The sequence below is a fragment of the Carettochelys insculpta genome, chromosome 2 (genome assembly GCF_033958435.1).
Source record: "Carettochelys insculpta isolate YL-2023 chromosome 2, ASM3395843v1, whole genome shotgun sequence".
In the NCBI taxonomy this organism is placed as follows: domain Eukaryota; kingdom Metazoa; phylum Chordata; order Testudines; family Carettochelyidae; genus Carettochelys; species Carettochelys insculpta.
Window position 1 is genome coordinate 268,114,361 of NC_134138.1, and position 14,864 is coordinate 268,129,224.

Genomic DNA, 14,864 nt, shown 5'->3' on the forward strand with positions numbered 1-14,864 from the left:
TTAATGGAGACCCCTTCCCTGCTATTAGTCTGTTAAATCGAAGGTTTACTGTATAGGAAAAATCCAGCACATTTCTAGTTTTGCCTGCAGTAAATGAAATCAAATATCTAACTTACAAACAAAACAAAAAGGCAGTCCAGTAGCACTTTAAAGACCAACAAAATAATTTATTAGGTGGTGAGCTTTTGTGGGACAGACCCACTTCTTCAGACCATAGCCATACCAAAACAGACTTGTACGAGAGACTTAACATTCAAACAGCTGGATAAAAACCAAATAATCTCATACCCTCATCTGCTTGTAACAGAGGATGTCAGAAGGTAGCAGGTCACCTGAAAGGATATGAATGTACCAAAATTTTAATTGCTGCTCTTCTGACTGGATGGAAAGGACTAAGTATATACAAGGCAGGAGTGGCACTAAATCGAAAGATTGTCTTCCCTTTGTTCAGTACTATAAATGTCTGGAAAATAAAATGGAAAATTAAATGAAAACATTTAGAGTTTGCATTTGTACATGAGCACCTACTCACCCAGCTCCTATCAGCATATTCCTTCCTGTCCCAGTGACCATCATGTCCTTCCCAGATCCTTCCAGTTGCAAATTCCCATTCACCCAATGGGTGAACAGTTTCCCCAAAAGGCCTTCCCAAGTTCATAGCCTTTGCCCACCTCATGAAAAATGCCCCAAACCTCCCTTCTCCCCTCCCCTCTGCGCTGCAAATCCCTCCCTGTACTATACAGATTTCTCTGAAACCCTGTGTCACCCACAATGGAGTCGGAGATACTGCCTATATTTCCCACTCTAAAAGTGTGTGGTAATTGATGACCTTGTTATGGTGAGTTAGGATGCTTAGCACCTTGCCGGACCAGGCCATGAGAATCCCATCTTGTAACACAGCCTGATCTTGAAAGTTATATCAACCCAACAAACTCTCATGCTCCAGGACAGCTGAAGGTGTGATCTGAATGATGACAAATTGATCTGCCTGAACTATGACGGACATGCTCATGCAGAATAGTTCTCTTCTTCCCCTTATCTCATCAGCTGATATTAGACAGCCAATAACATATTCTAACTGCACAGAGAGACTGACCTGAGCACGGCAGCAAGAACAGGGCAGTTCTAATGTGAGCTTTTAAAGCCTTTTTGGAACAGCCCCATCAGGAACCGGGCTTTTAAGATTAACATCTTACATCTGCATCCTGTTGCTTCTGCCTGCACACACTGTATTTAAATACCCACAGACTATTATCAGCCAATAGATTGATTCCAGACAGATTCTCTCCTTTTTGATCTGTTTAACTTTTGTTACTTTAGCTATATACATTTGTGCAACATATGAACAAAAATGCCAGTGACTGCATAGGGGAAACATAAGGGAATTGAAGGCTTACTGGGGGAAAAAACCATACAGTCTAGAGCAGTGGGATAGAACACTGGTGTGCCATGAGAATTGTCCAAGTGTGCCATGAAATTGTGTCAATTTCCACTTGCTGGATTTGAAACATTAATGCAGGTGATCTTTGTTTAGCTTGCTGCATGCACTACTATGTTGCAAACCACCTCAGTAAGACCATAACCATTATAAATGTAAATAAATGTTGTTTATGAGCTAACAACTCAACTGAAAAAAGTGGGTGTGCCATGGAATTGTTTGTCTCATGGAAGTGTGCCATGTTATTGAAAAGGCTGGGAATCACTGGTCTAGAGGAACACATCAAAAATTTAAATTGTATGTGTTTGCGTGTGTTATTTTTCATCCATGTTTTAACCTGGCAGAAGTGGAAAAAGTACTCCGAAAGTTCCTTAAGTAAAAGTGCAGTTGGTTTCACTTCTGGGCACTTGAGTACAATAAAGATGTGGTGCATTTGTGTACTTTTACTCAAGTAGTTTTCCAGAGGGACACCAGTGACTTGAACTTAAGTCCATCCCCCCGCCCCCACCAAAGCAGCTGTATTTTTACTCAAGTAACTATTTGAGTACTTTTTCCACCTCTGCATGTTTGAAGTACAGAAAAACAAGCTGTAGAAAGCAAATTATGCATTCATCCTCTGCCAACAGTGTTTTGTGGGAGCTGAATGTACCAGAATGACTTGGCCCAGCCTGCACAATCCTCACCAGGTGATATTCACTTCAGGATGAAATTCAACCTGGTGCAGAGAGCACCAATTAGATCTGTCTGGCCCTCTGCCAAAAAATGAGTTTCATCTTTCAGGGATGGTTTGCATATACACCTCTTATGCTATGTAGGTGATATTCCCTCCTATGCAGAAGGCCAGCACAAGATCTGAGGTACTACATGAACTTTTAACAAGAAGGGCTTAAGTAGGGCTTACACAATGCACAGGACCTTGGTCCCGACACGAATGTCACACAGAGAGATGAAGTTGCAGTAGATGGAACCTACAATTTCATTTAACCTATCTAATTTTCTGCTCTCATGTAACTATATATATATTTACACTCAGTGTTACTTGAGCTAAGCTTTTATTTCACTATATCCCTCTGTTTAATTCTTTGCAAGATGTTCTGTCCATATTACCCCTCCAAAATGTAAACCAGAAGAAACCATTTTTACAGTGTGAAAAGACAAAACCAGAATCCTCCAGATAAAATATCTCCCAATCTAGAAAGCAAACGTAAAACAACATACAATCTGAAGGCCCTAACCTTGTGGTCACTGTAATAAGGGTCGAGATCCTCCAGTGGTTCCCCAATGAGCTCTGGAGGAAGAGTCCCATAGATATCAGGTAATTTTTTGCAAGCTTGTAAGTCAAACTGAGGCCGAGGCTTTTCTTCATCCTCTGGCTGATCTCGGAATTCTTGCTTGGCACTCCTTGCAAGTTTCTCTGCAATTCGCTTCTCAATAGCGTCCAAAGATTCAGGCGTGAACCGGTGGAAGCTGTTAGAAGGTGGTGGTAACAAGAAGTCGGCCATCTTTTCATCCTGCTTCTTCTGTTCTGGTCTTTACTTCTAGTAGTGGAAGCAACTAAAAAAGAATCAAGATAAGTGACCTCGGAACTGGCAAACCAGCAAAAAGAACAATGCATGCATTAGCAATAATCTAAGAACATTTTGCCCATTTGTGTGGGTCCAATAAAACATTAGGGAAAATACAACTAATTGGAAAAGTAATTCAAAAGAGTCAGAGAGATCAAATCTGAAAGAGGTTTAACATTTGAGGGTAAAATTTTGAAAAGGACTTAAATCCCACTTTCAAAAAGAATTTTCTTTATTTAGACATTTAAGTCTCACTGAAAGTCATTAGGATTTGGTCCTTCAGTCACTTTTAAGCATTTGAAACTCTCCACTTTAAGCTTCTCCTACATTTTCTTATGTCACTTATTTTATTTAGGGACAGGAAGAAACATCTTTCATTTTTGTCTCAGTGCCCTGAACAGCTGCATGGATTCTCTTGTTTTATCTCCCACTATCCTTAAAAAATGGAAGCACAAATATTCAGATAAGCATGTCTAAAGTTAGGCATCTAACTCAAAATTGGACACCTTAGTGAAAATGGTCTGTTTTTCCACAGGTGCTGATCTGTTTCCATGTCAGCTTCCCTCAAAGTGGCCCTGTTGTTATCTATCTAAATACAGATTGATTTAAAGGACTAATGTTTGGCACCCAAGATTGAATATTAAATTGAAGCCTGAGTGTGCTTCTGCATCAACATTCCCAACTTCTGCCAGAATGGAAAATAAGTGACTGGAACTAGGAATTCATGCATCTGTATTAACTCACATGAATAAACTGCAAAAGCAAAACCACACCAGGATAATAATGGATTTACTGATCTTTCCTAAAAGATACATTGCTAGCTCTTAAAATTAATGTAAAAATACTTTATTATTAACAAAACTGGAGTAAATGCATCCATATATCAAGCGTCTTCACAACACCTACGCACTGTTAAAGACCCATTGAAGCCCTATTTTGTTGTCTTCTATGGGTCTTTCACTTGTACATAGCCCTTAAGCTGTTCTCTACACAACTTGGGCTGAAAAATGTTTTGCCAGCAAGAGTAAACTTGACTCTCTAATGTGTGTCAATAAACACTTATTACACAAGAAATGAAAGGGTTTTTTATCCCACAGCAGCAAGACCATATTTACGACATTAAAACCTAACTCAGTGACAAACAAAATCAGCTCAGTTTTGAGATGTGGTACACTATTACTTTGGCCTGTGTATAAAGGACACGTTTTGTTCAGCTACTATTATTTTCCCTGCTTTCAGATATCATTTGTCTACTTATACTATGTCCACACAGCTTACTTCTATTAAGCTTTGCAATGACAGCACTTCTGTTAGCAAACAAACCTTTAACTCGACTCTGTATGACAAAGAACATATTTACTGACTCACTTTATCTGAGTAAAGTAGGCATCCAAATAGCTATTTTTCTCTCTTGTTCTAGATCATCATTGATCATGGCTTATGATAGGGGAATGACATGCATTATCCTGTGTACATCACACTTCACATTGCTGCCAATCTGAACAATTAGGATTCAGATGAATTATTATACTGCCTTGAGTTCAGATAATCTGTATGGTCTTCTTCAGTAATATCTTCCCTTAAATTCCCAAACGTGTTTCCCTCCTTGTATCCTCTTTGTCACGAAAAGGGTGACACGAAAAGGAAATTACAAAAGCACCTCAACAAACCAGAAACGAGTTTTCTTGTACTCTCACTGTTCTATGACTCAACACCATAACTGCAAACAAACAGCATTTTTATTCCCATAAAAAACATCAGCAGACACGGGCCAGCTATTCCTCTTGTTGACCTTATATTGTGAAATGTATCTTAAGTGATCATTAAAGGGAATGACAAAAACTGGTTGGTTAACAGAGGTGGCCTCTTACTACAGGTGGAGCTCTGTAGCCAGTACATTTGAGGAATAGTTTGAAGTGATTTCTTATGGAAGGAGTTTGTCTGAGTAGGACGATCCTACAAATGTGTTTCTGTGCACAACATTCGACAGCCACCCCGGGGCAAGGGGCGGGGGGGGAGTGGCTTTGTGCACCTGGAAGGGGCGGGGCCTCACATGGAAGGGGTGACAACAAGAGCAGTCAGTCCTCAGTGTCACCTGGCCCATGGTGCTGGGCCCTCAGCAGTAGCTACGTGCTGGTTGGGTGCTCTTGGCCTTTGTGCATTTGCTGCACCCCTTCTCCCCTCCCCCATTGGCAGCCCTGTTTCTGTGTACCTGTATCCAAATGGATCTCAAGTGTCTATACACAATGGAGAGAAGAGCAATCATCCCCTGAAGTAGCTATGTCAGAAGTAGGCATCCCAGAGACCATCAGGTGAGAGAACTGTAGAGCTGTTACTGAGATGACAAAAAAAAAAAAAAAAAATCAAACAAATCATCCAGCAAAGAGGTACAGTGTAGAAAGCTCTTTTCTTTGGCTTGGTCTGTGACCAGAGTAGATTCAAAAATTCTGAGAAGCAAAGCTGAGAATCATGAAACGGGACGCAACACAGTCACACAACAAACTGCCAATCCATTTCCAACACATAATTGTTGGAGAAACCTTCAAATACCAACTGCATTCACAAATAGCCATCTGGAAATCATGGGCTTGTACAGGAAGGAAATGAGAGGGGCAAATTCAGCATTTAGTCTAAGTGGGCTGGATTCTCCGACATGCACTTGCACAAATGTACAAAGTCAATGAAGAATGCTACTAAATCAGCATTCCCCACTCACACAGGTAATAGCTTTCACACTCAGGTTGCACAGATGAATATTTCTATGCAAGAAGCTTAAGTCTTCTTTGATGAAGATAGGAGCACCTCTGCTGAAGTAATGCCAACACAAGATTGGTGTGAGGGAAGAATCAACCCCCAGAATGCAATGCATTAGAGAATCAGGCCCAGGGGCCCTTTTCTAATATGGAACCAAACTTTCCTCATAGAAAATGAGAAATTATTATATTACAACCTCTGTTGTCCCCAGAGCTGTGGAGGAGCTCCTTTGCTCATCTCATGCCTACTTTCATGACATGCAATAATGAGGCAAGGCTTCCATCCAAACCTTGTTATCAGACTGTATTAAAATTTGACCGTATTTTGCAGACAGATTTGAGCTAGTTGCATGTGTGTGAGACGTGCAACCTTCTTTTACTGTACATTTTACACACGTAATGTGAGACTGTAGAAAGTTTACCATGTATGTGTTTCATCCAACTTTCTGGCATCATAATGTGGTCAGATCAAAATTAATTTTCACCAGAACATTCCCAGACTTCTCCTTAATGAAGGCCACTTTCATACCTTACTGAACTCTGCAATCCTAGTGAAAGTAAGGGAATGGGAAAGGGAATTTAGCTTTTTTATTTTTTTTAAATGCTCAAAAGTGGCTGAACCATTTGTGCTCAAACTTTTTTAATGGAAGAAAAAGATCAAGCCTTGAATAGCTCAATCCAAAAGACTACAGTTTCAGAAACTGCTAAGTAACTAGAACTAAGGTGTTAGAATCTAAATGGTTATGCAATCTTAATTCCAGCATCAAAACAAGTCTGTTCTGGTCTGGCTATGGTCTGAAGAAGTGGGTCTGTCCCACGAAAGCTCACCTAATAAACTATTTTGCTAGTCTTTAAAGTGCTACTTGACTGCTTTTTGTTTTGATAGTGTATAGACTAGCACGGCTTCCTCTCTTTTAATTCCAGCAGTTACTGCTACTCCTTTTATATAGTCTCTTATCAAAATTTCTATTTACCATCATTTTCATGCTGGAAGAAGGTTTATTTATTTATTTATTTTTAATTCCTACATACACTTATCAAACCTGCCATGTTTCAAAGTATATATTTTACATAGTTATTCTTCAAATTCAGACATATTAATGAAATGGCTAAAATATAATGTTTTTTATCATATCTAATTTCTTCTAATCTACAAATTACAAACATTTCTACAAACAGCCTGGGTCAGCCCAGATATTTCTAAATACAGCTGAAAGCACACCACTTAAAAAAGGCAAATTATCAATGACTGAATCAAAGTGCTAAATGCTGGGTTTTTAATGCAATAATGGCTATTGTGACTCATATTTTTCACAACAGTCTACATATTTCCACTCTTCTCAGGCCCATTTTTGAAGCACAAAGCTTCAAAGACCTATCCACCCAGTGTTTCTGTGGTATCATTATGCACGGAATGAACATTTCTCTCCTTAATCCTACTTAAACCCAGGCAACATCAGCTAGCACTGATAAAAATGGATTGGTTATGTAAACAAAAGGTTGATCAGATATCAAAGCACCAACACAACTGGTTCCTATGTCATAGTCTGAATGAAAACAACTAATAAAATGTTGTCAATATTAAAATGATCCTGTTTGATAAGATCAGTACTTCCCTCAGAACTGTATTCCTTCATCTAATTTTCTCTACCCGGAACATGTCTTTCAGTTTTTAGTCTTGAAGATAAGGTCACCCTTATGCATGACACCCAGGCACCATTTAAGAATCGATCAAGCTCTCAAAACAGGTTTTATGTGGTGCATACGCATGTGTTGGCTCATCAGTGTTGGGATAAATGGGTCTATAGTACAGATGAGGAACCATTTTTTGGCGCAGGGGACACTGACCCACAGAAAAATATCAGTTGGGGGCCACACACAAGTGAGAGGCAAAACCAAAAACACTGACCTGCCATTTGGATGGCATCAAGATCGAAATAAGTTACCTCAAAATAATTTACACAATTTGTGCAACACCTGGCATAGAGACCTGAAGGCAGACGTTAAAAGGAGGGATACACCTGGACAAAACTGGAAAAGATCACCCAGGACAAGGGATAGTGGTGAATGGTCATCAGCAGCCTGTGCTCCAAGATGTAGGAGTTGAAGATACTTACTACTACTACTACTACCCATCCCTTGGATTCTCTTTGTCATTTCCCTTTGGCCTCCAGAGCGGAGTGCTGTTTCCAGCAGCACACAATATAGGACTACAGAGACAGGGACATGAAGAGTGGATGATGAACATGTCCAATTTAGGGTTACTGCCATAAGTACAGAAACTCATATGCATGTGTGCTCCCACACACACTCTACTATCCAATTTATGAAGAATGCAGAATGGGGTGGTACGTAGAGTCTATCGCCAGGAGTTAAAAATGAACAAACAAAATAATGTTTTCAAAAGCACTTAAGTCCCTTAAGTTTGCAAGTACCACAGAAAAAATGGGACCTACACGCCTAAGTGATTTCAGTTCTTTCAAAAATTTTAATCACAAGTTTACTTCGTTCACAGTTATAAAGTGTTTTAAGTTCGTCAGTTGGAAGATGTTATGGGAGATTCTTTGTATACTGAATAATTTCTATGTCATCACTGATACATATGTTAAGAGGGCATAACATACAAGAAAAGAGGAGAACAGAACAGAATAAAACAGTCCCTGAAATTTCATAGAATACACTCATCACTTCTGCAAAAGCTGATGTCTGTTTCAATCTTTCCTTAAAAAAAGGAAGCATAATGTAGGAAAATAAAAGTCCACAACGGATGATTTACTTAGTGAGTGTTCCTAGCATGGATCATCATCATCATGCAGACCTCAGTCTGGTCTAACTCAATGTGGCTCTGCTCATCTCAATGGAGATGCTCCAATTACAATAGCAGAGGATACAGTCAATTATGACTAAAGACAGAAGGAAAGGAATGCTTTGAACGTACATAAAGACCTGTAAGATTACCGTATGTGTCAGAAAGTACGTTGCTGGTGGTTTTCTTTTAAATTACTGCTCATGAAAGATACAAAGGACACAGGAAGCTGAAGGCCTCTGTTTATTTTTAGAATACAAAACAACACAAGCCAGAACCTGAAATTCTTAACACTTCGTTGGCATGTGTGCTGAGAGAGCTCCCTCTGTACAAGCATTCAAATCTTATTTTGCCCATTTGTTGAAAGTCAAAACAGGGATATTGACCAATTGTGTTGTGTTAGTTTTTTGGTGTGTCAACTCCATCTTTATTACAACTGGAACTAAATTTTTCCAACTTATTTCACATACTTCTATCAACAGATGGTAATGATTTGTACACCCTGCTAACCTGGGTCAGATTCAAGCTTGTGACCTACAGATGAAAGGTTTTATATCATATTACCAATCCCCTGAGCTACACATACCAAACATCGTACTCAGAAGAAAAGAACTCAGAAGTGTGGATTTCTGAAACTCTCCAACAAAATCTCATTGAAGTGGCTATGATTTTTATTATTCCAGGAGGAAAAATTTTAGGAAAATGTACAATATACTAGTCACATTGGTACTGTCATGTAAACACTGCTCTGAGATTACCGTAACAAGACGCTTCTTTCCTAAAACCAAACAAATTTATACATCGGTTGTGTAAACTCTAAGAAGAACTGGTGTAAGTAAAGGAAGAACATAACTTAATTACATTCATGTCAGGAAAAAGCAGTAGCTTCCACAGTACATTAAAAATGAAGTCTCCGAATAACTGACCCACAAGACCTTTATCAGCTTCCAACCAACTTTGCCTCCACTGTATCTACTTGTAAATCCAGTTTTATGAGTTTTGCTGGCATCTACTGTAGCAGAATCATTGCATTCTGCCACTACCATTGACTTACTGATAAGATAAAGTCTTGTGAAAACTAACATGAGCTAAAAGGAAATGAATTTAGAGGATTTCATTCTCATATTGAAATAGTATTTGGGGAATGACAAATGTTATCCCTAGAATTAAATACGGGTGCCAGGTAACAATTCTCTGATGATAAAATACTTCATATTACTTTTGGTGAACTAATATATACTGCTTTCTTTTCAGATGCTGCTATTTCAATTTATACAGACACTGGATTGTACAAATACATCAGGGGAAGCAGGATCTGTACAGTCACTGATGCACATTTTCCATCTCATACAATTCACTGAAGCCCATCAGGCTTTGGTACCTGGTCTGCATCATCCTCAGGCACTGGACTCAGAATTTATTCATTATCAACTGCTCAGACTTCATATTCAGGACCAGCTTCCCACTTTGTTGCACCAAAAACAATGGAGCTACACCAGCATAAAACTGGAATCATGCGGTAGAACACTTAGAATTTATTCAGCCCTAGATACAGTCACTACCTTAAAAACAAGCAGCACCCCTATGATATCACTTAGCAGCTTCATACCATGTCAAATCTTATATATACTGCTCACATGAGCAGTCCCCCAACTACAAAAACAAAATACGCCAGATTTGACCCATTACTTTATTATGCATTTTAAAAGAAATTCTAGCAAATGCAGCATGTTATGAAATGATGATTAAAACATGCCCTGTAATATTATGTGATAGTCATTGCTGATGAATAAAACACACCTTTGTAAACTGATTACCTAAAGCAATGTTCTATAGGATTGTTTGGGTTTCTTTTAGAATTGTGATATCTGTTAGATCACCCATAGAGTACAAATCCAACCACTTAAGCTAAAAAGAGGTATTTTATTGATCAGAAGAAACAACAGACTTACACAAACAAATCTAGGGAACTATAGACCAGTCAGTCTTACCTCAGTCCCTGGAAAAATCATGGTGGGGATCTTCAAGGAAAACATTTTGAAACAATTGAAAAAGGGGAAAGTGATCAAGAGTAGTCAACATGGATTCACCAAGGGCAAGTCATGCCTGACCAAACTGATTAGCTTCTATGAGGAGGTAACGGGCTAGTGGACATGGGGAAGTCAATCGATATGATATATCTTGACTTTAGCAAAGCTTTTGATACAGTCTCCCACAATATTCTTCCGCATAAGTTAAGGAAATGTGGACTGGATAAATGGACTGTAAGTGGACAGAAAGCTGAGTAGATGCTTGGGCCCAGTGGATAGCGATCAATGGCTCAATGTTTGGTTGGTGGTCGTTTTCAAGTGGAGTGCCCCAGGACTCAGTTCTGGGGTCAGTATTGTTAAATGTCTTTATTAACGACCCAGATGAGATGGATTGCACCCTCAGCAAATTTGTGGATGGCATTAAGTTAGGGGGATAGATAAATACATTGGAGGTAGGGATTGGGTTCCAAGTGACCTAGACAAACTGGAAGATACTAGCTACGTGAGAGGGGAGGAAATGTGAGGACGGAATGAGCAGGGAAGGAATTGGAGCTCCAAACACTCTACTACCCATCCATGGCTCCACTGAACCAACAGACTCAGTCTGGGGCACCACACCCACCACATCTTTTCCCAACTACCTGCTATATCACAGGCTGTTGCTCATTTTGTTTGGAGATGGTGATTAGATATTTCCTTTTGTGCTCCACTGTGACCCTCCTTCCTCAGATCTGTAACCATACACCTCAACTTCCTTTTTCCACTCAGCCCCTTCTTACCTACGTGGAAAACCCATGTGAAAGCTGATGTTGAATGACAGTTAACTGATCGTCATTACACAATACTACAGACTGAACCTCTCTAGTCCAGCACCCTCAGGACATGACCCAGGCCGAAACAGAATTTGCTGAACCATGGGAGGGCAATATTTTCTAGCAGCATTACCAACATTCCCACGGCTCACTGGGCTCTTAGAAGTTATTTAGGGGTCAATTAGAGTAAAATTACAGCACAAAACACTGAGAGCCAGGACTGGTGGCTATAAATGAACTTTATGGGCCTGCAGGAAACTTAGTCATGTCCAGTACAAGTGAATATCCGGATAACAAAAATTATGTTGGACCACCGATGTTACCTGACCAGAGAGTGTCAGATTAGAGAGATTTAACCTGTAGGGCATGCTTGGCTCTTGGCAATTCTGCACCAGGTCTTGTGCCTCACAATGCTCTGGAAGTGTGAAACAGTGGCAACCCTATTGCGGCTTCTTGCTTGATTTAGGTTATGAGATCCAACAGTCAATGGCTATGTCTACACTAGCCAAAAACTTCGAAATGGCCATGCAAATGGCCATTTCGAAGTTGACTAATGAAGTGCTGAAATACATATTCAGCGTCTCATTAGCATGCGGGCGGCCATGGCACTTCGAAATTGACGCGCCTCGCAGCCGTGCGGCTTGTCCAGATGGGGCTCCTTTTCAAAAGGACCCGGCTACTTCGAAGCCCCCTTATTCCTATGAGCAGATGGGAATAAGGAGACTTCGAAGTAGGTGGGGTCCTTTTGAAAAGGAGCCCCGTCTGGACAAGCCACGTGGCTGTGAGCCACATCAATTTTGAAGTGCCGTGGCCTCCCGCATGCTAATGAGGCGCTGAATATGTATTTCAGCACTTCATTAGTCAACTTCAAAATGGCCATTTGCATGGCCATTTCGAAGTTTTTGGCTAGTGCAGACAAGGCCAATGAGTAAAAAGAAATATCTGAGGAGGAGATCACCTCATGCTTCTAGAAACAAAGTGTACAATAATGGTCTGGGAACAAATTCAGACTTCCCAAATGAACAGTCATTTTAAAAATATACACCAAGTGACTGACACATGACGGGCAGACAGTGCATAGAGAAGTACTTAGCCATGGTGTCTTATGAGATATATACCCTAGTTAGACGTGGAATCTCCCTCCTAAGCGTCACTGGTAAACTGTTCGCTTGCGTCATCCTTGGCAGACTCCAGAAGATTGCTGAGAGGGTGTACCCCGAATCGCAGTGCGGATTCCGCGCAGAGAGGTCTACCTTTGACATGGTCTTCTCTCTAAGGCAGCTGCAGGAGAAGTGCAGGGAGCAGAGAAAGCCACTCTACATAGCCTTCATTGACCTGACCAAGGCTTTTGACTTGGTCAGCAGGGATGGTCTGTTCAAGCTGCTCCACAAGATAGGCTGTCCTCCACAGTTGCTCAAGATGATCCAGTTGTTCCACGAAGACATGAGAGGAACCATCCAATATGACGGCGCATTATCTGATGCTTTCAGAATCAGGACCGGTGTCAAACAAGGATGCGTGCTTGCTCTGACATTGTTTGGGATCTTCTTCACACTCCTCCTGAAGCATGCCTTTGGATCTTCAACAGAGGGCATCTTGCTGCACACAAGATCTGATGGGAAACTGTTTAACCTTGCAAGGCTGAAAGCTAAGTCTAAGGTGTGAGAAGTCCTCATCAGAGACATGCTGTTCGCAGACGATGCTGCTGTAGTGTCTCACACAAAAGACCAGCTTCAAAAACTGCTGGATTGGTTCTCCAAAGCGTGCAAGGACTTTGGGCTTACCATCAGCCTAAAGAAGACGAACGTACTCGGTCAGGATGTTGCTGAATCCCCATCAATCAGCATTGACAACTATATGTTAGAGGTTGTCCATGAGTTCGTTTACCTCGGGTCCACCATCACTGACACCCTGTCGTTGGACACTGAGCTAAATAGGAGGATCGGAAAAGCGGCCACAACTCTGTCCAGACTCAGCAAGAGAGTGTGGAATAACAACAAGCTGTACACTCACACCAAAATGCAAGTCTACAGAGCCTGCATCCTCAGCACCCTCCTTTATGGCAGCGAGACTTGGACCCTGTATGCCCACCAGGAAAAGAGGCTGAACGTCTTCCACTTGCGCTGCCTCAGGCGCATCCTTGGAATATCATGGAAGGACAGAGTTACCAACACAGCTGTCCTCGAGCAAGCTGGAATCCCAACCATGCACGCCCTCCTCAGGCAGTGTCGGCTCCGCTGGCTTGGCCACGTCCACAGAATGAACGATGGAAGGATTCCAAAAGACATCCTGTATGGTGAGCTAGCCTCTGGCAAAAGACCCCCCGGACGCCCCCAGTTGCGTTACAAAGATGTCTGCAAGAGAGACCTCAGAGAGGTAGACATCGAGCTGGACAACTGGGAAGAACTAGCAGACGACCGCAGAAGATGGAGGCAGGGGTTACACAAGGGCCTTCAGAAGGGCAAGTTGAAGATCAGACAGCTAGCAGAGGAGAAGCGAGTGCACAGAAAGCACAATAAGGACTTGCCAGACACCCACTACATCTGCAAGAGATGCAGCAAAGAATGTCAGTCTCGTGTGGGTCTTTATAGTCACAATAGACGCTGTAAATGAAGTCTGCAATTGAAACTTTTAAGGGCGCGATCCATAGTCTATGCAGACTGAAGGATGCCTACTACTACCCTAGTTAGGGAACCTAGTCCATAGAAGAGAGTGGGCAGCATAATCAACAAAAAGTCAACATTTTGGGGGGAAGGTAAAATCTTTAACAAAAAACCATGTGGCTAAAACACCAATTTTCCATTAAAAACAGTTTAGTGGAATAGTAACAGAGAGATAGTCATGTTAGTTTATATTCTATCAAAACAAAGAAGCAGTCCAGTAGCACTTTTAAGACTAACAGAATAATTAATTAGGTGGTGAGCTTTCATGGGATAGACCCACTTCTTCAGACCATAGACATACCAGAACAGTCTGAAAGCTCACAACCTAACAAATTATTCTGTTAGTCTTTAAAGTGCTACTGGACTGCTTCTTTGTTTTAGTTTAGTGGAAGTTTTTCAACCAGCTCTATTCCTCAGAATTTCATTGGCAGGCCATTAAATGTGCTCTAAGACCACTTTTTTCCTGCTGGCATGATGTAAAACAACCTTATCAGGGATGGAGGATCTGGCCTTCCATATAGAGTGAACTGAATCATTTGGGAAAGTACAATGCAAGACCTATGTTATGATTTACAAAGCATTACAGAATAGGCCACAGAAAAGATAAAAAGGCGTCTTTCTTTGTTTTAGTATTCTGGTGGAAATATTCACTGACAACAGGTCACAGTTTGCTAGTTCCCAATGCCAGGCCATTGGATTTCAGTTACCCTGTTCTCAATCATCCCCAAAGAAATAAGCTAGCAGAAAGAGACGTGCAGATTACTAAGGGACTGTTACAACAAAGAGACCTTATATAA

General features: G+C 40.9%; 1 protein-coding gene across 14 annotated transcripts in view; it reads right to left on the reverse strand.

The window, feature by feature from the left end:
• LOC142008137 (sodium channel protein type 5 subunit alpha-like) overlaps window positions 1-14,864 on the reverse strand; it is a 351,358-nt gene that overhangs the window by 287,124 nt on the left and 49,370 nt on the right. For 12 of the 14 annotated variants that reach the window (XM_074985135.1, XM_074985134.1, XM_074985131.1 and 9 more), the window contains 3 exons: window positions 5,216-5,338; window positions 2,674-2,992; window positions 343-463 (listed from right to left, as the gene is read on the reverse strand). In XM_074985135.1, the coding sequence (XP_074841236.1) occupies window positions 343-463; window positions 2,674-2,940 (388 nt within the window). In that variant the 5' untranslated portion in view covers window positions 2,941-2,992; window positions 5,216-5,338. The remainder of the gene's footprint in view (window positions 1-342; window positions 464-2,673; window positions 2,993-5,215; window positions 5,339-14,864) is intronic. The other 2 variants (XM_074985128.1, XM_074985129.1) reach the window with 1 other exon arrangement.